This window comes from Eurosta solidaginis, chromosome 4 (genome assembly GCF_040869045.1).
Source record: "Eurosta solidaginis isolate ZX-2024a chromosome 4, ASM4086904v1, whole genome shotgun sequence".
Lineage (NCBI taxonomy): Eukaryota > Metazoa > Arthropoda > Insecta > Diptera > Tephritidae > Eurosta > Eurosta solidaginis.
This window is the reverse complement of record NC_090322.1, coordinates 170,724,412-170,752,339: the sequence shown is the minus strand read 5'-3', so window position 1 is coordinate 170,752,339 and position 27,928 is coordinate 170,724,412. Positions and strand designations below refer to the sequence as shown.

The following is a 27,928-nucleotide window of genomic DNA, read 5'->3' as shown; positions in this document are numbered from 1 at the left end:
ACAGGCCTGCCAAAATACCGCCCTCAGAACCGTCACGGGTTGTCTTCTTATGTCCCCAGAATACCATCTACATAATGAGGTGAGAATACTCCCCATTAAGGAGATAAATGAAATGCTAACCAAACAGTTCCTGTTGAACACCCAGAAACCTGGGCATCCCAACAGACATCTGATTGATGAGCCAACACCTCCCAGGGGCTTAAGGAGTCACCTCTGTAAGCATTATGAGGAAACACGGCACCTGAGAACACAGCCGCAGGAAGCTCAAAAAGCACAAGCAGGTCCTCAGTGAGAACAGGCGTCGATCATCTAAGCCAGGAATTGCCTGGCGAATCCAGTACTTAAAGAAAAATACCCAGAACTCGCAGAAGAGAAACGCTCTCTCCCTAGGGAAACACGCGTCACTCTAGCTCAACTTCGATCTGGGTACTGTAACAGGTTAAACTGTTACTTATGCAGAATCAACCCGACATACAAAATGTATGTCCTGCTTGCAATATGTCCCAACATGACACTAACCATCTCTTTAATTGTAAAGTGGAACCAACGCCTCGTAACACCCCTCTCACTATGGTCCACCCCTGTTGAAACAGCAAGTTTCCTTGGAGAGGACATTGATGACAATTTGTTATCGGTCGCGCCTATTGGGCGGGGCGAAGAACTGCTAAAACAACAACAACAGGGCTATCGATGCTGATGGTCCTTTGCCTAAAGGTTACTCACTGGAAGAAAATACAGGCCTGCCAAAATACCGCCCTCAGAACCGTCACGGGTTGTCTTCTTATGTCCCCAGAATACCATCTACATAATGAGGCGAGAATACTCCCCATTAAGGAGATAAATGAAATGCTAACTAAACAGTTCCTGTTGAACACCCAGAAACCTGGGCATCCCAACAGACATCTGATTGATGAGCCAACACCTCCCAGGGGCTTAAGGAGTCACCTCCGTAAGCATTATGAGGAAACACGGCACCTGAGAACACAGCCGCAGGAAGCTCAAAAAGCACAAGCAGGTCCTCAGTGAGAACAGGCGTCGATCATCTAAGCCAGGAATTGCCTGGCGAATCCAGTACTTAAAGAAAAATACCCAGAACTCGCAGAAGAGAAACGCTCTCTCCCTAGGGAAACACGCGTCACTCTAGCTCAACTTCGATCTGGGTACTGTAACAGGTTAAACTGTTACTTATGCAGAATCAACCCGACATACAAAATGTATGTCCTGCTTGCAATATGTCCCAACATGACACTAATCATCTCTTTAATTGTAAAGTGGAACCAACGCCTCGTAACACCCCTCTCACTATGGTTCACCCCTGTTGAAACAGCAAGTTTCCTTGGAGAGGACATTGATGACAATTTGTTATCGGTCGCGCCTATTGGGCGGGGCGAAGAACTGCTAAAACAACAACAACAGGGCTATCGATGCTGATGGTCCTTTGCCGGAAATTAATCCGGTACATATCGGAAACAATCACCTTTAAAGTAGGTGATAGCTCGACCAACTTTAGAACGATTTGATATGACCACGTCACCTTCTAGGTAGAAAGATACCCAAGGTCGCGAGAAAGGAGCCTAGGTTGTTGTTGTAGCGTTAAAAATACTCCCCGAAAAATTTTAAGTAGTGTTATCGATGGTGATGGTCCTTTGCCGGATATAGATCCGGTACGTTCCGGTAACAAGCGCCATTAAGGTACAAGCCCGACCATCTCGGAACCGATTAAATATGACCACATTGAAAACTCTAGGCCATCCCGTCCCCAACCCCTAATTCCATGGAACTTGGAATGCAAAAATTCTAAAAAGATTCACCAATCTACTTCGCTATCTCTTGATCAAAGGACTGGAACCCAGGGTCTGATTGACAGCAGGCATAGCACCTCGTGTTATCCAAGATACGCACACGTTACTACGTAGCGGAGAAAGTGCGCACATGCAATTTATGAGGCTTGTGGCGAAGACGGAAATATCTAGGGAACTTTGACATTATCCTACCACCTAAGTCGGATCTTTAGGCATTTGTTTTTGTTCTTCTAATACCTGTCCCCTACCATCTGGCGACAAATCGGAATGCCTTATAGGACATTCTAAGACGTTGTCCCTGCTGCCGATACCGTGGTTACATAGATTGTACTACACAGTATAAGGTATTGTAACGAATTCTGGGGATTTCTAATATTTAACACCTGCTAACGTTCGTATCGCTGAACTCTCGTATAAATAACTCCAATATTCAGTATTGCAATATGGTCTTTATTTAGTCTACTTTTGGAGTAGTACAATTATACTTCGATATCACGTACTTCACAAAAGCGTGTTGAAATCAAACTGATTAGTCATTCCTCAACTCGCGCTGCTTTTATACTCTCTGTTGCCTCGTCCGCATATTTCTGCTAAGGTCTAGTAATTTCGCGAACAGTTGTATCTCATGCTTGGTTGCCAGCTATATACATGTATATTTGCGTGTGTATGTGTGAGTAACTACTTCGGCTGATGAATACATGTGTGTGTGTGGGATTTATCTTCGTTGCCTTGTACATAAGTGTCGCTGCTAGCTGTGTTTTGTTGTTACGATTATTTACTAACAGCATAGTGATGTCAACATTCGCCGTATACCAGCTGCGAGCATCGCTGCGTTACTCCTCTGCTGGTCGAAAGCTCAGAGCTCCGATACGCTGTTGGCTGTTATGTCTTAGAAAACAGCACAGCAATAAAGTCGTCTAACTCCGTAATATTTCCATTTCATTTGCATGTGTTTGAATGCAAAACGAAGAGTGGTAGGAGATAACTGTCTTCCTCGGGATCCCAGTCTACCAATTATTGTTGGCTGAAAGACAGCGTTTGTTGTTACGTAGCTCAACAGCGCGGTGTAGCAGTAGCGTCCTACGAACGGTTTCCATTACTGAGCCTAGAATATCTGGGAATGTGACAAAGCCCAGATATGATTAGCACTTACAAGATTTCGCAGTCCTGTATATGTGGTGTATGATGTGCGAAAGACCAAGAGCTGATGGTCTTGTATCACGTGAGTGCTTGCACCGGAAATGGAAAGCTGTGGGGCCCGTTAGGTTTAACCACAATTTTTCGGTGACACACTGCCATAATTCCGAGGTTATTGTCGCTACCTTTTTACCTAGCTGTACAAGAAGTTTATCCTGGGTTGCGACCGCAGGTGACAACCAAATGGATATCGGACTGAAGAGGCCCCGCCTCCCAGGAACTAAAGAAGTCATCTTCGTAAGCACTATGAAGAAATCCGGCACGAAGTCAGCCGTATGAAGAATAGAAGTATGATATCTACAAAAAGGCGGCGGACTAATAAACCAGGGATTGCCCGTTCACCGGGTCTTTAAGACAAATACCCGAAACTCACAGTTGAGGAAAGCAACCTACGCAGGGATACGCATGTCACTCCGGCTCCACTTCGATCTGGATACTGTAAAAGGTTGAACTCTTACTTATCCAGAATCAACACCGATATACCCAATGTATTTCTCGCTTGCAACGTGTCTCCCACATTATACCAACCATCTTTTCGATTGCAATGTGTAACCAACACCCTTATCTCTGGTCCAACCCTGTTAAAACTGCTTGTTTTCCCGCAGTGCCGTTACGGGATATTGATAACAATTTGAGTGTGGTCCGACCTATTGCATGGAGCGAAGCACTGCTACAATAACAACGTAGATAATTCTTCGTTAGTACTACGATGAGATTAGGGTTATCCGCAAATAAGTAAAGTCCGTTGTCGACTTATACTGCTAAACTAGTTATGTAATAAGAGCCAAAGTACCACCCAGAAAGTCGCGTTTTCCCTTGGGTTGCTTGAGGCAGCCTGGCTCTTGTATTCTATAATAGATTAAACTTTCACCCATCCCCACTTGACCGTAATGTTTGTTCCGCATGCGAACTATACATAACAGATTCCACATTTTCCAAAACTCTGCCTAACAAACTCTTCTATCTCTTCAATCTTACTGAAGTTGCAATCTTCCTAGAACTCCCTTTAGAACTTAAGGATGTGCTGAATAAGCAGATCTCCTCTGCCTGACATTGAGCATCCTAAGTTGTTGTTCATCTTATTTTTTTTGTTAATTGAAAATTAAATAAATATTTTTCAATTTGGGGTCAAATGATGTGATCTGATTAGGATTTAGAGCATTAAGCTGTAAAAAAATAAAAAAGATAAGCGGGCCAAGCCTCGCCGTGGCTCAGTATGATAAGACATTACTTAATTAAAAACAATTATATAAGGGAAATACAAATCTTTATATGTTGTTGCTGTATTAACAGTGCTTCGCTTCATTCAATGGGCGCGATCACTCACAAATTGTCATCAAAATCGTCTAACGGAAGTCCAAGGAAACTGGTTGTTTCAACAGGGGCGGACCATAGGGAGATAGGTGTTAGAGGCGTATGCCCCATATTACAATTGAAAAGATGTTTGGTGTCATGTGGGGTCACATCACATGCAGGACATATAAATTACTTATGTCGGGGTTGATTCTGGACAAGTAAAAGTTTAACTTGTTACAGCATCCAGAACGAAGTTGGGCCAGGGTGACTTGTGTTTCCCTTGGTAATGCGCTTTCTTCTTCTGCAAGGGTGGGATATTGCATATTAATAACGGGGTTCACCGGGCGCGTCCTGCTAAAGGCGTTTACCGATTCTGTGTGGATTTGGCTAAGGGCCTGCTTATGCTTGCCTGGATCAAACGGCTGTGTTGGCAAGTGCCGGATCTCGACATAGTGCTTTAGGAGATGTTCCCTTAATCCCCGTGGAGGCGGTCCTAAATCAAGCAGTTGTTTGCTAGGATGTTTGGTTTGTGACAATTAAGCAAGAACTGCTTGTTCAGCTTTTCGTTGTCCTCTTTAATAGGCGACCAGACTGCTGACGCGTAGCTCATGAGCGGCCGGCCAATTGATTTGTACGTGCTTAGCAGCGTTTCTTTATCTTTTCCCCAGGTGCTGCCGGCAAGCGACTTGAGGAGGTTGTTGCGACTTTGTACTTTAGAAACAATCTCGGTGGCATGAGCCTTAAAGGTTAGAGTGTTATAGAACGTTACCCCTAAGATCTTTGGGTAGTGTGACACCATCGACGCGTACGTCCACCCACGTCGTAAACACGGTGGCCGTGGATTTTGTCGGTGATAATGTCAAGTTGCGCGAGGTGAAGAAAACGGAAAGATCGGGGATATAGCTGTTTATTTTAGAAACTAATTCATCGACTGAAGGGCTAGGTCCTGTAGCCATAATCGTGCAGTCGTCAGCATAGGAAATGATTGTGACTCCTACTGGTGGGGAAGGGAGTTTTGATATGTAAAAATTAAACAGAAGCGGGGATATGACACCACCTTGTGGAACCCCCTGTTTAATTTTTCTATGTTTAGAAATTTCGTTCCTAAATTCAACCGACGCCTGCCGACCACTCAGATAATAAGCGGTCCATCTTTTTAGACAAGCGGGAAGGTGTGAGCCTTTTATGTCTTGGAGTAGCATGCCGTGGTTGACTGTATCAACCCCATTTAATTTGTTGCGTCCCTGCCACAAATTGTTATCCTTGGAGCAGCTCCTTGCTGCTGGACTGCTCCATACCCTCCTGTTCCGGGAAGGTATTGAACCTAACCCCGGTCCCAGGCTGTGGTTCTGCTGCCTATGTCGGAAAAGGATTTATCTCAGACGGGCATATTCTTCTCAGTGTGCCACGTGTAAAAGATGGTTGCATCGTTCGGGCTGTTCTGGGTTAGAACACAACGTTCGTCGCCCCCGAAATTTCTATAAAACCTTTGTGGCTCCCTGCTGTTCACGTCCAAGGACGTCCCGCGGTTCACTCTCAAACGTACCTCCGCCACCTTCTAGCAGCGATGCTGCTCAGCAGTCCACATCAACCGTGCGCTGTTGCTCGCACCAAATGGCGCTTCCACCTAACGCGGCCGCTACAACCCATTGTAGCTACGTAGCATGGATAGTAGCAATGCCGAGCACCAGTTTTTATCCCCGTATCTCCCCTCACTTTCCGACACTCGTACTCGCGTAAGGAGTCATCAACTCCTTGCCCCCCACGCCGTGTGTTCGGTACGACAGCTTAAGATGTTTATGATCGCGGCATCGGTCCAATGCAGTTCATGCCTTGGCCTATGCCACCTTCATAGTTGCTCTGGGCTCACAAAGGGAAATCGTCCGACCGTTGCACCCTGCTGCCAAAACACTAGTACCAACCCATTGACACAGGGTACACCAGCAGGAATCGGACAGCACACTCGACAAAGCCTATATCCTTCAAGGCGCCTTCATCCATCTCTGAAAGCTGTAAAATAATTAGGTAGGCCCTAGGGGCTAGTCATCACACTCCTCATCAATCTAGGGCATTGATCAGACAAATAAATAAAAGCGTAAGGCGCATCAAATTTCTATTAATAGTCAACCACTTATATGTTTATAAATGATAGTTTCATATATGCATAATTACGAGCAACTGAACCTTAATTAGGTTATGCTACGCCTCACGCTATGGCTTTTTTGCCTTGCATTATTCATGGGTCGCTTTCTATTCAAGTATGTAATTGTGTTCCAAATATAAGCCAAATCGAACCACAAATACGATTTTTTTTAAATATTTCTATACATGCGCCACCTGGCGGAGTTTTTTTTTTTTCGTATTATTGCATTGTAATGTATGTAATTGTGTTCCAAATATAAGCCAAATCGAACCACAAATACGATTTTTTTTTTAAATATTTCTATACATGCGCCACCTGGTGCATTGTCATCGGGTTCTGAACTATATTCCAAGTTTCAAGCTTGTAGCTTATCGGGAAGTTACTTAAATTTCAATTACAAAATTCGTAAACAACGCTCGCTACACAGAGTCAAGCTAAATAAAACCGTTAAATAAATCTTTCTAAAAGACTTGCGTGGTTAACAACCAATTTAGCTCAAAGCTTTCTCAAGCCATCGTGCGTACAGGAGAACTGAACACATGGCTTAATCAATTCTTTAAAGAGCTTGAAAAATATCATATGAGGCCTGCTCCCGTTTCCAAAGAATTTTGATGTTAGTTGTTCCGATTTCATTCAGAAATTGTGCGCCTTAAAATATACAAAATATGAAATTGTGTCAAGGACGTCATAAATGTCATGAATTGGCAAACAGTAAATACTGGGGAGAATAGGGGAGTGAGTGTACTTAACGGCATAAGGCAATTCGAACTGATAAGGGGCTGTTTAGGCTAGACACATCATAAGCATACTTAAAGTTGCATCATACTTAAAATTGCATATAAGAGGGATTCCAAAGTGACGGGCGGGACTACTTTTCTTGTTTGTTCTCTTGGACGTTGTGGCAGCGCACTGCCCACAAGTGACCGAATGAAACCAGGATAATCCTCTTCATTTTTATACCCAACGTGTACTTGTCCTGCTATATGGGGTAGAAGCATGGACCATGACAACAGCAGATGAAGCGGCTTTGGGAGTGTTCGAGAGAAAAGTTCTTCGAAAGATTTATGGACCTCTACGCGTTGGCGATGGCGAGTACCGAAGAAGATTTAATGATGAGCTGTACGAGCTATACGCAGACATCAACATAGTCCAGCGAATTAAAACGCAGCGGCTGCGCTGGCTAGGCCATGTTATGCGAATGAAAGATGATGCTCCGGCCAAGAAAGTGCTTCTATCGGAACCCGCCTATGGAAGCAGAGGTAGAGGGCGGCCCCACTCCGTTGGAAGGACCAGGTGGAAAACGATTTAAACTCCCTTGGTGTGACCAATTGGCGCCGATTGGCGGAGCGAAGGAGCGACTGGCGCGCCTTGTTGGACGGCCATAACCGTTTAGACGGTTAAGCGCCAATTATTTTTTTTTATTTGTTTAAGTCTATGAATTTTAATCCTTACAGACTATTATATAATGAAAATTTAAAAAATACTTATGCCTAAAATCCTAATGCCTTAGAAAGCAGACTTCAAAATATTCATAAATTCAGCCCTTTGTATAGAAAAATCAAGAGCAGCGGAATTACTTATTGAGTTAAGCTCCCGAATAGCACGCGTAATGGGAGCAGTACCAGCGTAATTCGTTCTGAAATAATCGTAATAAAATGGAAAGGAATTTCTGAGAGATCTTTGGGGAACATTAAATCGAATCCTTTCCAGCAAATAAGGGCAATCAATGTAGCCATTAATAACATTATACATGAATGACAAGTAAGTAAGTACTTGTACACAAAGGCAATATAGCTTTGATTGGATAACGGTAATACGTAATGGCACAAAGGAATGGAGATAGATATAGACTTCCATACATATATCAAAGTTCGAAAAAAACTTGAGTAAAATTTACGATTTGTGCAGAATAGAGCTGTATGGAATATGAGCGAAATCCCCGATTACCACGCCCACTCTTTCGATATCGGAAATTTCGAAAAAATGCTATAATTTATTACCAAAGACCGATAAACTGATAAAAATTGATATGTAGGTTGACTTTATGAGGACAAATAGAAGTTTTGTAAAATTTTGGAAAATGGGCGTGGCACCGCCCAGATTTAGAGGAAAAAAATTTAAAATTGTGCTAGCCGTATATCCAAAGCAATTGAGGACTTTGAAATAAATGTTTGGGAAAAAAAATTGGAAAACGGGCGTCGCACCGTCTACAATAAGAAGAATAAAATTTAAAAGTTTTCAAAGCTATAAATCCTAAGACGTGGAAAATATTATGCTGAGGGAGGTTGTCCTTATTATTATACATTCTTTTTATGAAAATTAACAAAATCGGGTGGCAACCACGCCCACTTAAAAAAAAATCGATATAGAAATTTGGAAAAATAGAAAAAAGCGGTAATTCATTAGCAAAGATAGATAAGATGCTGGAACTTGATATGTTGGGTGACTAAATGACCAAACACTGAAGTTTTGAAAAATGGGCGTGGCACTGCAAACGTTTACGCGTGTGTCGCCTCGTCTGCCATTTGATCGCCCTTACGACACCCTTCCACCTCTATCGTGACTATAAGAGACCCATCGTCCAATGTTTGATATTACTATGATACTATGATGATACAACTTACTGTCTATAATGATTCCTATATATTTGCCACAAAATACAAATACACAAGGATTATCCTGCAGGGCCACACCTCCTAGCATAGGATTAGACCAATTTGGAACTTTATGCTTCATAGTAAACAAGACCATATCCGTCTTCTCCGCGTTGTCGTTCAAAGTATGTATATCCCGAAGCGCCCGATCAAGCAAAGAGCTAAAAATTTGTTGAAAGGCACTCGTGACAACTCCAACGTCATCTGCGTATGCCGTAAGTTTGACGGGTCCCTCCGCCTGACTAGTTGGTCGATGACCAGCATCCACAGCAGAGGGTATAATAAACCGCCTTTCGGCGTGCCCCTGTCCACTGATTTCGTGGCCTCAGCCAACGACTATTGTGAAGTAATGTTTCTGAAACTTAACGTGCAGCCAATCCATCTAGTTATGGCTGCATGTACTTTAATGTAATTAAGATCATATATTATCGCCCCTTTAGATACATTATTGAAAGTCCCGGCAATGTATATGAAGCTACCTAGGTTATGTTCCTTATATTCCAAGACTTTCTCTATGTTTATAACCACCGACCTACCGACTTGCCTTCGTTGTATGCCTGTAGTATTTTGTAGAGCAGTTTTTCATCCACGTTGGACTTTATGTACAAAGTTTGGCTTAAAAGGGGAAACTAAACAAAATTCTTAAGCGTTTTTTTGTGATCTGGATACCGCGCTTTAGCGATAAAGTCATTTTCAAATCTCAACGTCCAAGTGTACTCTCTTCCATTTGACGTCACTTTTCTGGGACCTTCCCATTTTTAAACATGCGACATTTCTTTCAGAAATCGTCACTTGGTGTCATCTCTTAAATAATGATTTCATATTCCACCCAATCGCCATCCAGCACGGTACAGCTTTCTTAGCATTAGAAAAGGTTTCAAATAAAAGCTTCGATTTCTTCGGGTGCCACCACGATTATGAATCACTTTTATGTGAGTGTAAAGCCACTCGAATTTTTTTTTATAAATATGGACATATCAAAATATTTGTGTACTGTATATGTGCTTAAAGGTGTCTGACCAAAAACAATTATTCAAAATTATAAAAGTTAGTACGCTTTAAGACCCCCATTAAAATATTGTAACGAATTTAGGGAAATTACGCTTATTCCAAACCTTCTGCTAACGTTCGAATCGCTGTTGAATAAATAACTCCAATATTCAATAATGCAATATGGTCTTTATTAGACTACTTTGAAAGTACTTCACAATAACACTTATACTTCACAACCAAAAGCGTGCTTAAATCAAAACTGATTACTGACTTCTCAGCTTGCGCTGATTTTATACTCTCCGTTGCTTCTTCGCATATTTCTGCTAAAGTCTAGACGTTTCGCCTCCTAGAATCTCTTGCTTGGTTACCAGCGATATACATGTATATTTGTAGCTTATGCGTTTCTCATAGTCATGTGCGTGTGCATGTGTGAGCACTACTTCGGCCGATGACTACATGCGCTTGTGAGTATCTCTCCGTCGCCTTGTATGTACATATGTGCGTAAATGATGATTGATTTGTTTATGTATACAAGAGTGGCAGTTTGCTTTATTGTTGTTGTGCCTTCATTTAACAACCGTTTAGTGATGTTAGTATCACTTAGTGATGCTAATATTCGTCACAATATTATTTTAAAATATTAAAACATACTCCCAAATCGTATTTTTGTACATTAACGACGATTTTGACAAAGGTTACTCATTGTTGAATAAACTTGAGAAAACGTAAACCAAGGAAATTGTGAATCTGTGCTTTCGACATGAGATGTTCTGAAATTCTTTAGGAGTTTGCTCAGTTTGTAAAATGGACACCAGAGGCACACCTCAGGGCGAAAGGAACGAGGGTGGCCGCATACGCCGAAGACTTAGTAATAAATTCTGATCACCGCATATCATATATGGCATGTACCACCCAGTCAGTTGACCGATACTAACGTATGGAGCTCTTGTTTGGTGGAAGGCGCTAGACAAGAAGGGCAATCAACATAGGGTAGGGAAGGTGGTAAGGAGCGCACCTTAGGAAATGTGCCTCTACAAGTGTTCATTCAGGGATTGGTCGCGAACGGGGCTCTACTACTAAAAGAACCCCAATTCCGAATACGAGCACGTGACGATATTAGATTGCCTGACAAGGCAAAAACTAAACGAAATCACAACTAATCTTACGTCCGACACCGACCATAGCACGCCGGTTTTTTGAGTAGGTGCAGAGCATAAGATATCCTTTAAGGGAAGAATGGCAAACCTAGGCAGTGGTAGGGATATTACAATCTAAACAGACTGTTCGAAAATGAAAAAGGGAACTAGAGCTGGAATGTACTCAAAGCATTTGCAGGTAAATCAATCGTACCAACTTCATGACTCATACAGAGAGCAGCCACAGTGCTCCAGGATACTAAGGTCCATACATCAATGTAACGATATTTGCCTACAGCCCAGCGACCTAAAAGCATAAGAAACGTGATAAAATCGGATATCGTGCGGCAGTGTCGAGCCTCGCTGGCGTCCATAAGGTACCTAAATGCCACCCTTTGCTGGGCCCCGGGCCACAACGATATTTATGGGAACAAATTTGCAGATGAGATGGCCAGCAAAGGTTCCAGCCGCTGACAACCGCTGAATTATCTCCTGTGGTAAATCGAGGAATATGAGATTAGAGCAACAAACTTGCTGTGCCCGAACAAGGATGATCCTGAGGTCTCAAGATCCTTACGTAGCTTAAGCTTGAACAATTCTGCAGTGAAAGTACTTACGGTTGTCATCACTAGTAATTGCGCTATTGCACTAATGCTCCAACGGTGATGCATGCACCCTGTCAGGTTGAGGAGGAAGAGGTGTCGATTCATCACTTTCTCTGCAGAACTACAAACAAAACGACTCATGTTTCTAGGCAAATGATCTTTCACTTCTACTTAAGTTCGTCAGAAGGCAAGCGATTCGTTGAGGACCATTAGGAAGTAATCTGGTTAGACGAATGTGCCGCCACCCTGTGTGCGAGCGGAAGTGTGGGAAATTCGCACGCCCTATTAATCTAACCCAACCTAACGTTTTTTCTTATGATAATCTGTTGGAATAAGCCTCATGTGCATAAATATATACATATGTTAATGCGAAGGATGCTTCAAAAATCCAGGTCTAAGCAGCGCCATGGTATTAGTGTGCTCCGCTATCACACCGAAGATCCTGGGTTCAAGCCCCGGGCAAAGCAACATCGAAAATCTAGAAAAAAGTTTTCAATTTGAAAAAAGTTTTTGTCAGCGGAGTTGCCCCTCTGCAGTGATTTGACAAACACTCCGACTGTTGTATTTCTGCCATGAAAAGCTTCGCAGTGGAAACTTATCTGTCTTGCGGATGCCGTCCGAAGTTACAGTAAAATATGTAGTTCCCGTCCTGCCAATCTCTAGGAAAAATAAAAAGAAGCGCGACGCAAATTGGAAAAGAAGATCGGCCTAAAATCTCTTCGGAGGCTATAGCGCCTTGCATTTATTTTTGTTTTTTTTTTAGTAGCGAAAACCTTATATTTTGATTGATATTTAAACAAACACTGCTGTAAAGGATACACATTAGGGTGGGTCGATTTGTATGGACGAAAGTTAACCGATATCGCGCCATCGATTGTTTGATAGGACTCAATAGATTCGATTACACACAACATTAGAAAAAACGGAGAGCCTAATGTCGATTTTTTAACCGATATCGCGTCATCGATTTTTCGATAGGATTTGGGCTCAGGAAAAAAAGTTTCACTACGCATACCCAAAAAAAAAATTTCCGAGCGTGCGAAATTTCATTTTTTTGACTTTTTTCAACTTTGATTTTTAATGTTTTTTTCATGACCTACTAAAAATTTTTTCATATAGGGTATATATATCCGACCCAAAAATGTCCGCTAAAAATGTTGGCGATAACAGTTGAAGAAAAAAACCGAACATTTTTGGGTCGGACAGGGTTTACATGAAAATTTTACAATGAAATGAAAATTTTTTAGTAGGTCATGGAAAAAAACCATAAAAATCAAAGTCGAAAAAAAGTCAAAAAATTAAATTTCGCAGGCTCGAAAATAATTTTTTTTGGGTATGCGTAGTGGAACTTTTTTTTCCTGAGCCCAAATCCTATTGAAAAATCGATGACGCGATATCGGTTAATAAATCGAACCAGTCTAATACACATATATGTAGATCTGTACATAAGGCTGTCCGTTTTTTCTAATGTTGTGTGTAATCGAATCTATTGGGTCGTCACGACAACGAGCAGCTTTATGTAGAATATTTTTCTACGAAATTTTCTGTCCGACAGGGGTCTAACAGCTCTTGTTATTTGCATACGTATATTCTCTCTTGTTTTGAAAGTCGCTTAGCAAATATATACCTCAGCCTTTGACTTAATGTCTAAATGCTTATCAGTAGAGTACTTCTGCTTCTCTGCCGACCGCCAATTATTTGTTAGCTAACATTTCTAATTGGTCTACAGATGGTCAGCGTATACATAATTTTTTCGTTAAAAAGCTTGAACTGGCTTATGGTTCGTCACAGTTTTTCTGTGCAGTTCGAAATATTAAAACCCTCAGCTAATTAAATTGTATAAGAAAAATTGTGTTCCTTTACAAAGGACATAAAAAGTGGCAAAAAACAACTAATTTCCAAATCAATAAAGACACTTTAATAATAAAGTAGTAAAAGTAGAAAAAATCATGTCCTCCAAAAGAGCGGATTTAAGTAAACGCACTTTCTTTATATTAAGTGGCGTATCCAATAGCTTGAGCAAATCTTTGGCTATCGAAATGTTGCAGAATTTCAGTGAAGGTTCCGTTGTTCTACTCATCGATCGTTCTGAAGAAAGTCTACAAGAAGTGAAAAAAGAAATTGAATTTGTTGAACGTGACATCAATATCATTTGCTGGTTGGTTAACTCGTGGCAAGAGGCAAATCACGACTACTTTCGCTGTGGACTCGCCAATATTTTGCACAAATATGTAACCGCCAAATGTGAATTTGAACTCGCTTTTATATTGCACAATGAAGGAAATATGGCTACTGATAAATTGATGGAACCACAATCCGCAGCCGATTGGTTGTCCTTTGTACAGGAGCATCTTCATGCACCCGTTGCCCTCAATCAGGCTTTCCTAACGGCTCCACACTTTTCGAAGACCCCAAAATTAGTCGTCAACATCACGAGTACACTAATGATTCGTCCATTCATTTATAGTTCTTTGCTTTGTTCCTGCATGAAATCGCGAGATATGTACTTTCGTTCAATGGCTAACGAGGAAACTTGCAATGATGTCAACGTTATCAGTTATTCACCAGGCATTTTCGATTCACATAAACCACAAACCGATTTAAATGACAATAAGGTCGATTTGTTGGATTTGAACTTGAGTGAAAAGTTGTTGAAATTACCACGTGTTGATGTGCAGCAATCTTCGCTAAAGCTATTAAATATTCTTGAGGAAATGTCTTTCATCTCTGGACATGAGGTTGACTATTATGACACCTTCAATCTATGAGTGGCACTTCTGAAAAATTATCTTAAATGATCTTATTACAAAAATATTGTGCAATAATATTATAATCAAAATTATTGTCCATTTGCTTACAATGATGTAGATGAAATGTTGATGCTGGTTGATGAAGTTATTTTTGATAACAATATTGAATTTATCAAAAATAAAATAATACATGATACACTTTCGGCAGTCATCGAAAGTGGTGAAAATGCAGAAGAAAATAAATTTTTTGTTGTTTTATTATGTATTAATTGAAGTGGGGTAGGGGTGTGCATGAATGGAGCTGAACTATAGTATGACGATCAAATTTCGTAAATTCGCAATAAATATCTGACTAATTGCAACAGCCGGCTGGGTATTGGACCAAACCCACTTTTTTGTAGAGTTTGAGGCTTATGTAGACAAAGTACTATCTCCGTTTTTCGAAGTTAGCCTCCAAAAAATAGATATCGGCTTTCGAAGTTCGAAATTATACATTTCGTAATTTTATTTTTTGTTAACGCGTTCAGCAAATTAAAAAAGGAAAAATGTGGTCGTGATCCGCCTTTTTCTTTTATTTGAGTGGCTGAATTCTTTTTTTATAAAATTACAGTACGAGCAATTCCAGTTCAGACATGAATGTAGTAGCCACTATCATGGGGCTATTTTCTATTTTTTGGAGGCTAACTTCGAAAAACGGAGATAGTACTTTTTATACTTAAGCCTCAATCTCATCAAAAAGGTATGTTTGGTCCAATACCCAGAAAAAAAGTTGATTTTGTCGAATGGTGTTAATTGTATTGGATATACATATATTATATAGATACCAAATATCAGCATTATTTCTCAGTACTTCACTCACAAATTTTCATGGTTCTAGCTAGGTATCGTTATGACTTTTATTATATAAGTTATCGTTATGACTATTTCTTTTTTACTTTAAAACTAGACTTTTAATATAAGCCCAAAAGAACTAACTAAACTTTCAATTTTATTATATAAGTCAAAAATTAAAGTCAAAACTGGTTTTTTGATTTGATTATAATTGGAGATAGCTCGGGAAGGAAATTAAGTTAAACAAACAATAAAAAATAAACAGAAAGATATAAAGTTAATAAAACAAAAATCAGCCCGAACAGATCCACACTGGTCGGTCTTATATGGAGTTCGTGGCCAAAAATACTTCCAGTAGAGATATCAACGTGAAACTTTGGGCACGACTTTACAAATATGCGAGAATTATTTTTTCATAAAATTGGTGCGGGTGATAGCTTTTTACCGACCCACAACCACCCACTTTCACCGCATGCATAAAAAAAGTAAGTAGATGTGGGGGGAAAGTGGTAAGATGTGTCTATCGCAAATAGAATGTTTAATAGGATTAAATAAAGAAATTAAATTTATTAAAAGATCTGGCATACATAACAATAACAAAACAACAAACACATACAAAAGTTTACATTTGCATATCGTCGACTGAATAAAATAATGTCGTATGTTACATGTGAGCACATATAACATACGACAATAATTTATCAGGGTGACGCTATCAGAAAACTGTCGCAAAACATAGTTAGTGACAGAAACTGGCAGCTGATATTAACACTTTAGAATCCTAAAAAGTTTGACTAATAATAAGATATAAGTCCCAACGTGAGGATCGGTGAGAAACCCAACTAAAACTTTAGCTGAAATTGAAATAATTGTGCAAATAAACACTAATAAAGGCACTGGTGAAATTTTAAATAACAAAAAAAAAAAAAACACAACAAGCTCAAGACACTAAGATTATTTTTAAAATGAAGTAAATACCTTTGACTTCAACATTTATTTTTATTTATTTCAATACAATGGTATTTTCTGTATTTTTAAATAGCTTAAGCTTGCACTTTATTTTTAACTTGCTCAAACTGCAAAAACCAACTAATACCATAACCTCACTCTTGAAGCTATTCTATTCTATCCTTTTAAAAGGCTGTTCTAATAAGAGATACTAACGACACATTTGGTGACAAACTTTTCACTTTGATTTTTTTATTTTTGGCCTATGCAACCGACCGCTGTGTGATCCTGAAATATCCCTAAAGTGCTCGATCCGGAAATGATCATGAAAAAGTCCCGAAATGCTTGTGAAATAGTCCTGAAGTGACTTTTCGTAATTCGATATCGCACAAGAACGAGCTTCAAATTATCGTTTTTGCTTTCCATTACCCAAGAAGTCGACGTGTTGCACTCGTTCGATAAAAACTGTTCGATACGTAATGAGCTATCGAATTGGATATTTCTATGTTAAATATTTATGCTTTTTATATTATTTGAGAATTTATTTTCTTTAAAAAAAAGTTAAGAAGTAGACACTATTGATAACAGCTATTATTTTGCTAACTTTAAAACCCTGTCTAAACTTTTTTTTTTAAATATGAAAACTACACCAAAGCTACCAATGTCGACTATTCAATTATGCTTTTTGCTTTCTGGGCTATTTAAGGATGATTTCGGAACTATTTCCAGACCACTTAGTAGCTTTTTAAATAAAAAAAATGCAAGGCGCGATAACCTCCGAAGAGATTTTAGGCCGAGCTTCTCTTCCAATTTGCGTCGTGCTTCTTTTATTTTTTCCTACAAATTGGCGGAACGGGACATACATGTTTTATGCCGACTCCGTACGGCAGCTGCAAGGCAGATGAATTTTCACTGAGAAGCTTTTCATTGCAGAAATCCACTCGGAGTGTTTGCCAAATCACTGCAGAGGGGCGAGCACGCTTAGAGAAACTTTTTTTTTTTATTGAAACAACTTTTTTCTAAATTTTCGATGTTGCTTTAATCGGGAGTTGAACCCACGATCTTCGGTGTGGTAGGCGGAGCAGAACTACTTCTAGACACTTTCCGGATCATTTCGGGATCATTTGAGCCCATTTCGGGGTAGAGCAGAGCTATTTCAGGATCATTTCGGAATCAAATCGGGACTATTTTAGTATATTCAAGACCGCTTCAGGTTTGTTTTCGGCACTATTTCGGGATTAATTCAGGACTATTTCAGTATATTTTCGGAACTGTTTTCGAGTTCAATTCCGGACATTTCAGAATCAGTGGTATCAATTCTGAACTGTTTCCGGACCAAGGAGGGGTTGATTCGGTACCATTTCGGTTAAAATTATATTCGCTTCCTACGTATACGATCTCGAAACAGTCCGATTGGATCCCGAAATAAATTCCAAAATGATCGGCAAATGGTTTGGTGCTGCAGAATCAGTCCGGAAGTTATTCTAAAGCAGTCCCAAAACAATCCCGTTAATACATGGATTGTCTTTGGGTTACACTTAGGTATCGCATACATTGATCCGCACTTTTGAAAGCAAATTCGAAATCATCTTAAAAAAATCGTAAAATCATTCGCAAATTGTCGTGGAGTCATCCCGAAGTAATTCCAAAACTATTGTAAAGTTATGCCAAAAACAATTCTGATAATGGCCCTGAAATGTTTTCCCGGAACAATACCGAGAACAATCTGGAAAAGTTCTAAATCAGGAAAAATCCCATAGTGATCTCAAAATAAACTCGAAACAGTATTAGAATGATCCCGAACACAATTTCGAAATTATCCTTCAATGATCGGGAACTAGTTCCAGTCGACTCAAAAACAATCCCAAAAATGTTCCGAAGTCATTCTAAAATAGTCCTGAAGTTATTCCGAAATAGCCACGAAATCACGTCAGAACGATACCAAAAAGGATCTGATCCCGAAATAATTCTGAAGTTATGCCGAAATTAATCCCAAATCGTTTTAAAATAATCCACAAATAGTTCCAAAATTTTTCTTAAGTAATCTCCAAATGATCCCAAAAACAATCACGAACTGTTCCCGAAATAGTTTCAAACACAATCCGATTTTTTTTTTCAAATACAGCTTAAATAACCTTTTTATTATTTTACTTATATAAGGAAATATTACTGGGTATATGTATTATGAGTGCTGAATGGTACGCAAACTAGTTCCCCAAATCCAATAATTAAACAGATTTGACTTTTATTTTTGAAATGTGTGTACCGAATTTTGTTGACAGCCTTGTAACAGTTTTAAATGATGTGTACCGCATCGGTACTGGCGGAGGGCTGACAGTATCAAAGTGGGGGACAAGACGGTTTGAGAAACCATACAATGACTTTTTGTAAGCCGGAGAAGATGCGAGAGAACTATTTCTTCAACAGCATAGTTTTCGGAGAGAGCCATTCACAAAAGAGCCGTAGTTGAAGTTATAAACATCGTTGAGAAAACCGAAACAGAGTGTCACCAAACAAGATTAAAGGCGCTACATATCACACTATACATTATCAATAAAGCTTTTAACTCAACCTGCTGGGTCGAAATGATCGAGACACTAGAGTGCTCTTTCAAGGTATCGCAATAAATGCTGGATACCCCGAGAGACCACTATCTAACGCACTTAAAGACACAGAGTCAAGGAAAGTAAAGATAAACAGAAGGGGCATCCCACGGTTACAGAAAAAGCCTCTTTGTATCTTTCGCGTCAGATTTTTTTCTTTTGTAGGCTGCAAAAATCTGGGTGGTTGTACCGAAAGTACCGAAAGTAAAGAAGTGCTATCAATTCTGTCAAACGCAAAAAGACCGCTTACATTGTCCCGGTCGTTGCGGGAACCATACCGATATAATTTCACGATGAGGAAAGAAAACTACAAAAAGATAATACTACACTGGAAATAGCAATGGGACAGCACTATTACAGGAAAACGGAGCAGGTGATTATTTCCTAGGAATGAAGAAAATTTGATCGAACTTCCCATAAAGGGAGAGTGGTCACAGAGCTAACATAGCGTTCTCCAGTACTCGAGGTAATGCTTAACGGAGTTCGAGGTACGGAAAATTGCATTCAAAACAAGTTTCTTCTGCATATTCACCACTTTCGACGAATAACGAAAGTATATCATGTATTATTTTATTTTTGATAAATTCAATATTGTTATCAAAAATAACTTCATCAACCAACATCAGCATCTTCATCTACATCATTGTAAGCAAATGGGCAATAATTTTGATTATCATATTATTGCACAATATTTTTGTAATAAGATCATTTAAGATAATTTTTCAGAAGTGCCACTCATAGATTGAAGGTGTCATAATAGTCGACCTCATGTCCAGAGATGAAAGACATTTCCTCAAGAATATTTAATAGCTTTAGCGAAGATTGCTGCACATCAACACGTGGTAATTTCAACATCTTTTCACTCAATTTCAAATCCAACAAATCGACCGTATTGTAATTCAAATCGGTTTGTGGTTTATGTGAATCCAAAATGCCTGGTGAATAACTGATTACGTTGACATTATTGCCATTTTTCTCGTTAGCCATTGAACGGAAGTACATATCTCGCGATTTCATGCAGGAACAAAGCAATGAACCATAAATGAATGGACGGATCATTAGAGTGCTCGTGATGTTGACGACTAATTTTGCAGTCTTCGAAAACTGTGGTGCCGTTAGGAAAGCTTGATTGAGGGCAACGGGTACATTAAGATGCTCCTGTACAAAGGACAACCAATCAGCGGCGGATTGTGGTTCCACCAATGTATGTGTGGATATATTTCCTTCATTGTGCAATATAAAAGCGAGTTCAAATTCATATTTCGTGGTTGCATATTTGTGCAAAATATAGGCGAGTCCACAGCGAAAGTAGTCGTGACTTGCCTCTTGCCACGAGTTGACCAACCAGCAAATGATATTGATGTCACGTTCAAGATATTCAATTTCTTTTTTCACTTCTTGTAGACTTTCCTCAGAACGATCCATTAGTAGAACAACGGAACCTTCACTGAAATTCTGGCACATTTCAGTAGCCATAGATTTCGCCAAGCCATTGGATACGCCACTTAAAATAAAGAAAGTGCGTTTACTTAAATCAGCTCTTTTAGAGGACATGATTTTCTTTTTTGTACTTTTACTATTTCAGTAATAAAATGTCGTTTTGATTTATAGGTTTTGTTTTTTTCACTTTTTCACTATGTCCTTCCTACAAGGAGTCTTATTATTGAAATAAATAAATTTTTCTTATATTTCAAAATTAATAAGTTGGGGTGTTTTAATATTTCAGACTGCACTGCTGAACTGCGATGAAGCTTTCTTCGCCTCAAGCTTTTTATGGAAAAAATTTTGTAGATGTTGACGATCTGTAGACCAATCAGAAATAGGCTTACTTATAAAAACAAAGCGTGGGACTTAACAAATAATTGGCGGCGATCAGATAAGCAGAAGCGCGCTACAGATATGTAAGCGTTTTGGAATTGAGCTAAAAACTGAGGTTCATATTTGCCCAGTGACTGGCAAAACAATCGAAAACACATACATACATACATCCATATGTACGAGGTGTGGCTATTAATTTCTTGGAATTTGGCAATAAAAAAATAAGTTTTGGGAAACATTTTACTATTGACTTTCACAATAGTCTCCCTCATACTCTACATAACGATTGCAACGTTTCTCCCATGATTGGAAGCACCCTTGTTAGTCCTCCGAAGTTCACCCGTTTAGAACCACGGTTACAGCTCCTTGGACTCCCTGTACGCCGCTATGATGAGATCCCTTGAAGTGCGAATTAATCTTGGGGAATAGAAAGAAGTTGCAGGGGGCAATATCTGGGTTAGAGAGTGCGTGAGGCAAAGGGGGGGGGGGGGGGGGTCCTTTTTTGCTAAAAATTCTTGCACAACGAACGAGGAATGGGACGTGAGTCAAGATCCAGTCATCCCTGGCGAATTCCGGTTGCACACGAAAAACACGTGCCCACAACCTCTCCAAAACGTCAACATAGAAATTTACATTAACGTGAACATAGAAATTTACATTCATTGGCTGGCCATCGGGAACTTATTCACGATAAATTATGACGTGGATATAGACACAGTCAGCATTGCCTTCAGATGTGACTTTGACATCCAACCTTTTCGAACCCACTGTTGACTTTGTTTAAGCGTCTCAGGGTCATACTCAAATATCAAATGACTACCCGTTTGGGTTCTTCGTTGCCTTCAGATGTGACTTTGACATCCAACCTTTTCGAACCCACTGTTGACTTTGTTTAAGCGTCTCAGGGTCATACTCAAATATCAAATGACTACCCGTTTGGGTTTTTCGTCAGATTTCACTAAAAATTTAATCCCCACACGTAGCTTATAATGTATGTCACACATTTTCACTACGCCACTGAAAAAGTTACTTGTAAAAAATACGCATAAAACACAAAAGAAAGGTCCTACTACTTCAACTTTAAACTCTAACAAAAGGAAGGTCCCCCATCTTAGACAGATGGTGACGAATGAAAAAGCGTTGCCAATTTTTTAATTATAGCTAAATTCACAGAGCTTAATTGCCACACCTCGTACTTAACAAGAGCGCTTAAGCCCCTGTCGGACGGTCGCATAAAAAAGTTTCGCACAAAAACATATGGCTGTCCCTTATTTCTATAATTTTTGTTTGTGTTGCGGTACTCAAAATTTGTATTTGCCCTACAAATGAGTATCCAGTGAAAAGCTCTCAAAATAGAGTAAGTGGGAGTATTTTTCGGAAAGAAGCCATACTTACATAGATCCACGAATTTCTATACAATACTATATCGCAGGCATGCTTAACGAACGAAACGATATCATTTCGTTACGATAATCAACGTTAATAAACGAAACGAAGTCACTTCGTTTCGTTTATTAACGTTAAGATCGTCAAATTAACGTTAATTTGACGTTCTTAACGTTAATAAACGAAACGAAATGACTTCGTTTCGTTTATTAGCGTTGATTATCGTAACGAAATGATATCGTTTCGTTCGTTAAGCATGCCTGCTATATCGACACTGGTCCATCACTCGTACCGATAGTTTTTACTTCTTGTTTGCGTGTACTAAAAATGCAGCTTCCATAATCCGTTAAGGGTGATTTTTTTAAGAGCCTTCTGTTGTTCCCGAGTCTTGGTCACGCTTTTTAGCTCACAAAGTGCTTGTTATTGTTACTGGTGTCCCTTACTCACCATGCACTGGCATTCCTTACTAACCATGCGAAGTAACGGTGGCTTTATCACAACAAGGGGTGCTGCTGCTTGTGATTGATAAAATAACGGGAGGTAAAATAAAGACACCGGTTGACTCGCAGATTTTAAAACGAGAAAACGCCTGAAATTTTGAAAGTCGACAAACAAAACAATTTTACGGCGAATCTTACAGATAAACCTCCAACACAATAAAGTGGTGTAGAGCGAACTTCTTTTTACTATTTAGGAGCGCTCGGTGTGGAATTTTTAAATGCATTGTTACAGTTATTCAAGTATGGATACTCGATTCTATTGGTATCTTTGGATAAACTTCTTACCAGTGGCATGCAAGGTGGTGTCCCCTGTCAAAAAAGTTAAGGCGCGATAACCTCCGAAGAGATTTTAGGCCGAGCTTCTCTTGCAATTTGCGTCGTGCTCCTTTTATTTTTTTCTACAAATTGTTTATGCCGACTGCAAGGCTGATGAGTTTAATTAAGAATATTCGGAACACGTTCTTTTGATACTACCTCACGAGGTCCGAATATATCAAATAAGTATATACACAATATTCCAAATATTAACCGATTCGCCAAATTCTTAAATGGAGACGAATGTTCCGAACATACGGAATGAGTAAGTTAGCATGCTAATTATGTCATCTCCATTTTTTACTAATGACATTTTTAGGTGAATCGATTTACTAATCGAGGTTTTGACGTTGAACGATGAATTTTGAATTGGTTTAGGTTTCGTATGTTCATAGGTTTACGAGAATGCACGATTTCTTGGTGTCCGCACTTTCCATAAAACCTATATTCAGCAACACTAATAGATAATGGCATAGTTAATAAAATCATATAAAATTAAAAAAAAAATATTCTAAGGAATTATGCAGTTCAGTACTTATTTGTAAACTGATTGCTTCCTATTTCTACTACTAATATTTTTCGAAAAATCGCAAAGAAACAACACAGTTAACGGATGTCAGTTCGATTTGGGAGCAAAATGGCTGCAATTGTCAGTCGAGCAAACCTCTTGTGATTGAATCATGAGAAAAACGTGTTTCTAATTGAAAAAATATTTTACTTTATTCACATTTTAACAGCTCTGTAAATATTTATCATTCTAATGTCTATAGGTTAATAAAAATATCACATAAAAAAATCAAAATTTCCAAAACATAATTTTATTGAGGTGGCAGTGCTTTTTCAGCATTTGACATATTGCATATTTTTTTCTTTTTTTTATATCAAATACGTCAAGAAATTGATAAACCTAAAAATTGTGTTCATGGAAAGGCGAAAAACCTAAAATTGGGAGGACTACATTGAAAAACGGGCAGCCTAATGTACTGAATTATATGTGCTGGCTTTCTTGCGGTGTTCCTTTAAGTATCAATAATAATATTAGGCTCGTGTTGATTAGACCTTGACTTCTGGAGAATCTTACGCGTAAACAAATATATATACATGTCAGTATGTAGTTTAGGCTTATTAAAAAAACAAATCACATCAATCAACATTAATAAATCGCGGATCGCTTTTCTTATTTTGTATACAAATTGTATTGGTGCAAGATCCCAGGGTATGAATACTTACATATCACGCAGCAACACTACTTTATGCGACACATTGATGGTAATCCGCAACTAAAATATATCTGGCAGCCATGGAGTCTCATTCTACGTTTGGATTCATATATTCCGTTTTGTATAAGTTTCTAGCGGTCTAGTATAAAAAAAGTTGGACAAGTTTTGTTATTGAATTTTCAAAGAAAAAATAAAACAAGTATGGAAGGCTAAGTTCGGGTGGAACCGAACATTACATACTCAGTTGAGAGCTTTGGAGACAAAATAAAGGAAAATCACCATGTAGGAAAATGAACCTAGGGTAACCCTGGAATTAATGTCTTTGTATGACATGGATATCAAATGCAAGGTATTAAAGAGTATTTTAAAAAGGAGTGGACCATAGTTCTATAGGTGGACGCCATTCGGGATATCGCCATAAAGGTGGACCAGGGGTGACTCTAGAAAGTGCTTGTACGATATGGGAATCAAATGAAAGGCGTTAATGAGTATTTTAAAAGGTAGTGGGCCTTAGTTCTATAGGTCGACGCCATTCGGGATATCGCCATAAAGGTGGACCAGGGGTGACTCTAGAATGTGTTTATACTATATGGGAATCAACTGAAAGGTGTTAATGAGTATCTTAAAAGGTAGTGGGCCTTAGTTCTATAGGCCGACGCCATTCGAGATATCGCCATAAAGGTGGACCAGGGGTGACTAGAATTTGTTTGTACGATATGGGTATCAAATGAAATGTGTTAATGAGTATTTTAAAAAAGAGTGGGCCTTAGTTCTATAGGTGGACGTCTTTTCGAGATATCGCCATAAAGGTGGACCAGGGTGACCCAGAACATCATCTGTCGGGTACCGCTAAAGTATTTATATATGTAATACAACGAACAGTATTCCTGCCAAGATTCCAAGGGCTTTCGATTTCGCCCTGCAGAACATTTTCATTTTCTTCTACTTAATATGGTAGGCGTCACACCCATTTTACAAAAACCAATCCAATTACAATGTTTCATCCCTTTTTTCATATTTGGTATAGAATTATGGCATTTTTTTTCATTTTTCGTAATCTTCGATATCGAAAAAGTGGGCGTGGTCATAGTCGGATTTCGGCCATTTTTTATACCAAGATAAACTGAGTTCAGATAAGTACGTGAACTAAGTTTAGTAAAGATAAATCGATTTTTGCTCAAGTTAACCTGTTAACGGCCAAGAGGAAGGACAGACGGTGGACTGTGTGTAAAAACTGGGAGTGACTTCAACCGATTTGGAGTTGGATGTTGACATAATTTACTTATACATATCCAGTAAAGATATTCAATTTTTTGTTATAATTTGATTTAAAAAAATATTTTTTTTTAAATATGGGCGTGTTTGTCATCTGTTTTTCCTAATTTTTATTTAGCACACATATAGGAATAGTAGTAACGCTTTTGCCAAATTTCATCATGATATCTTCAACGACTGCCAAATTACGGCTTGCAAAACTTTCAAATTACCTTCTTTAAAAAGTGGGCGGTGCCACGCCCATTGTCCAAAATTTTTCTAATTTTCTATTCTGCGTCATAAGATCAACCCACCTACGAAGTTTCATCGCTTTATCCGTCTTTGGTAATGAATTATCGCACTTTTTGAGTTTTTCGAAATTTTCGATATCGAAAAAGTTGGCGTGGTTATAGTCCGATTTCGTTCATTTCAAAAAGCGATCTGAGATGAGTGTCCAGGAACCTACATACCAAATTTTACCAAGATACCTCAAAATTTACTCAAGTTATCGTGTTTACGGACGAACGGACAGACGGACGGACGGATGGACACGGCTAAATAAATTTCTTTTTTCGCCCATATCATTTTGACATATAGAAGTCTATATCTATCTCGATTAGTTTATGGCGTTACGGATTACCGTTATGCGAACCAAGTTAATATACTCTGTGAGCTCTGCTCAGCTGAGTATAAAAAGAAATCTACGATTACACGCCAATATATCCGGGACACCTGAAACGGCGAGAGCAGGACGTAAACGTAAAATTTTTTATGTAATAATTTGGGAAAAATTTAAACAACGTGACATCAGGACGGACAAGGCGACAGCTGTTTCGATTATACCTTGTAAATCTCTTCAAAGCCTTTTCTTCCGGGAGTGGGATTCGAACCCGCACTCCTACGATATTTGAAATGGTTACAAACGCATTCAGCTACGTCATGCCTTAGTTGTTGTAAAGTTTTTCCCAATTGCCTTCTTTTGCATATATTATTCTTCTACACATCACATACTTCGTATGTAATTATGTGTTGAAGTTATGCATGTTGGTAAGGCGTTTTCAGAGAAATAAATTAAATTATTAAATAAATTATAAAATTAAAAATTGCTTGAAATAAATGTTTTCATACATTTAAAGCAATACGGGCAATCCCCGATTAACTCGTAAAATTTTTTTATTTGGTATAAAATACTTACATAAACTGCAGCGAATTACACTACTTCGGAAATAGCCCAAAATTGTCACATTTAGTCCCACCTGCAGAACGTAAACTTTTTAACTCAGAGTTAACCTGACATGAGAAGTTAAACTCATACATTTTTGACAATTTTTTCTTAAATAACTCCAAGTTCTGCAAGTGGGCCTTAGAGACGGTACAAGCTCTAATTCTGTTCCCTCGAAGTGTTTCCAAATGGCCCTTTAACATTGTGGTGTCCTATGAAATGGCAATTGGTCCTTGCTACAGACCTTTTGAACGCGTTCTCAACTGGTTCAATCGTTGGTAGTTCTGAGAAAGTCGCTTTATTTGCTTGATTACTTTAAATCGCCATAAAGGTGTGGACAGCAACTAACCCACTGTACATCCGAGTAAGACCACCAGTTCGGAGGTGGAAATTAAACCTGTGGTGTGAAACTGTCGATTTGCATGACTGCCTCCCACTTTCTCTACTGGCATACATACAAACGAGTGACGCCAATATAAGATTGATAAGCAAGAAGAACGATGACGTGGATAGCAACGCAGCATATTTATTGACGCATATAATAATAATAATAATAGAAACTTGCCGCAATATACTTTTCAGAAAATTTGGGCCGAGCTTCTCTTCCAATTTTTGCCGTGCTACATTTAAATTTTTCCTACAAATTTGCGGGACCTTTGATGTTCGTACTGTACTGTATCGATCCAGGAATAATTAGATGCGACAGGCTGTCAGATCACTGCAGTGTCTTTCAGGCGGAAATTGTAGCCGTGAAAAAAGCAGCAGAAATTCTGAAGAAGCGTGTGTAAGTGATCTGGTAACACTCACAAGAAATTACAACTCTGAGCTGCTGATGAGAGAGATCGGGAATGTTCGAGAATGTAACTTTTGATTTTATTCTTGTTTATACGGTCATAGAAGAAACATAAACGCCTACACTTAATAATAAAGGCCATATTTCAATATAATTAAAATAAATTACAAGTTATCGCGTTTACGTGCTTAAGCTGCAGTCGCGTCAATATGTATGGAGATAGTCAGACGGCGATCAAGACAATAATCTCACACAGTACTTCTTCAAGAAGTGTCCTTAAATGTAAAGGAGCATTAGAAAGACTTCGCTCAGGCAAGACCACACATCTATACTGGATTCGCGGCCATAAAGGGTTAGAAGGTAACGAAAAGTCCGATGATTTGGCAAAGAAGGGTGCTTCACTGGATGAATCGAAGTTAGAGAAACCAAAAGGATGTCAGAGAAATCAAAAGGAGACAGAAG

The 27,928-nt window shown here is 39.0% G+C and overlaps 3 protein-coding genes across 4 annotated transcripts in view; 2 read left to right on the top strand and 1 right to left on the bottom strand.

Moving 5' to 3' along the window:
* Positions 1-27,928, top strand: part of Es2 (ess-2 splicing factor homolog) — a 174,993-nt gene that overhangs the window by 10,296 nt on the left and 136,769 nt on the right. The gene's annotated exons all lie outside the window — the stretch shown is intronic.
* On the top strand, positions 13,607-14,819 carry LOC137248333 (sepiapterin reductase-like). The gene has a single exon (XM_067779201.1). It carries the CDS (start codon positions 13,776-13,778, stop codon positions 14,592-14,594), a length of 819 nt encoding a protein of 272 aa, XP_067635302.1. The 5' UTR covers positions 13,607-13,775; the 3' UTR covers positions 14,595-14,819.
* Positions 19,471-20,702, bottom strand: LOC137248332 (sepiapterin reductase-like). The gene has a single exon (XM_067779200.1). It carries the CDS (start codon positions 20,510-20,512, stop codon positions 19,694-19,696), a length of 819 nt encoding a protein of 272 aa, XP_067635301.1. The 5' UTR covers positions 20,513-20,702; the 3' UTR covers positions 19,471-19,693.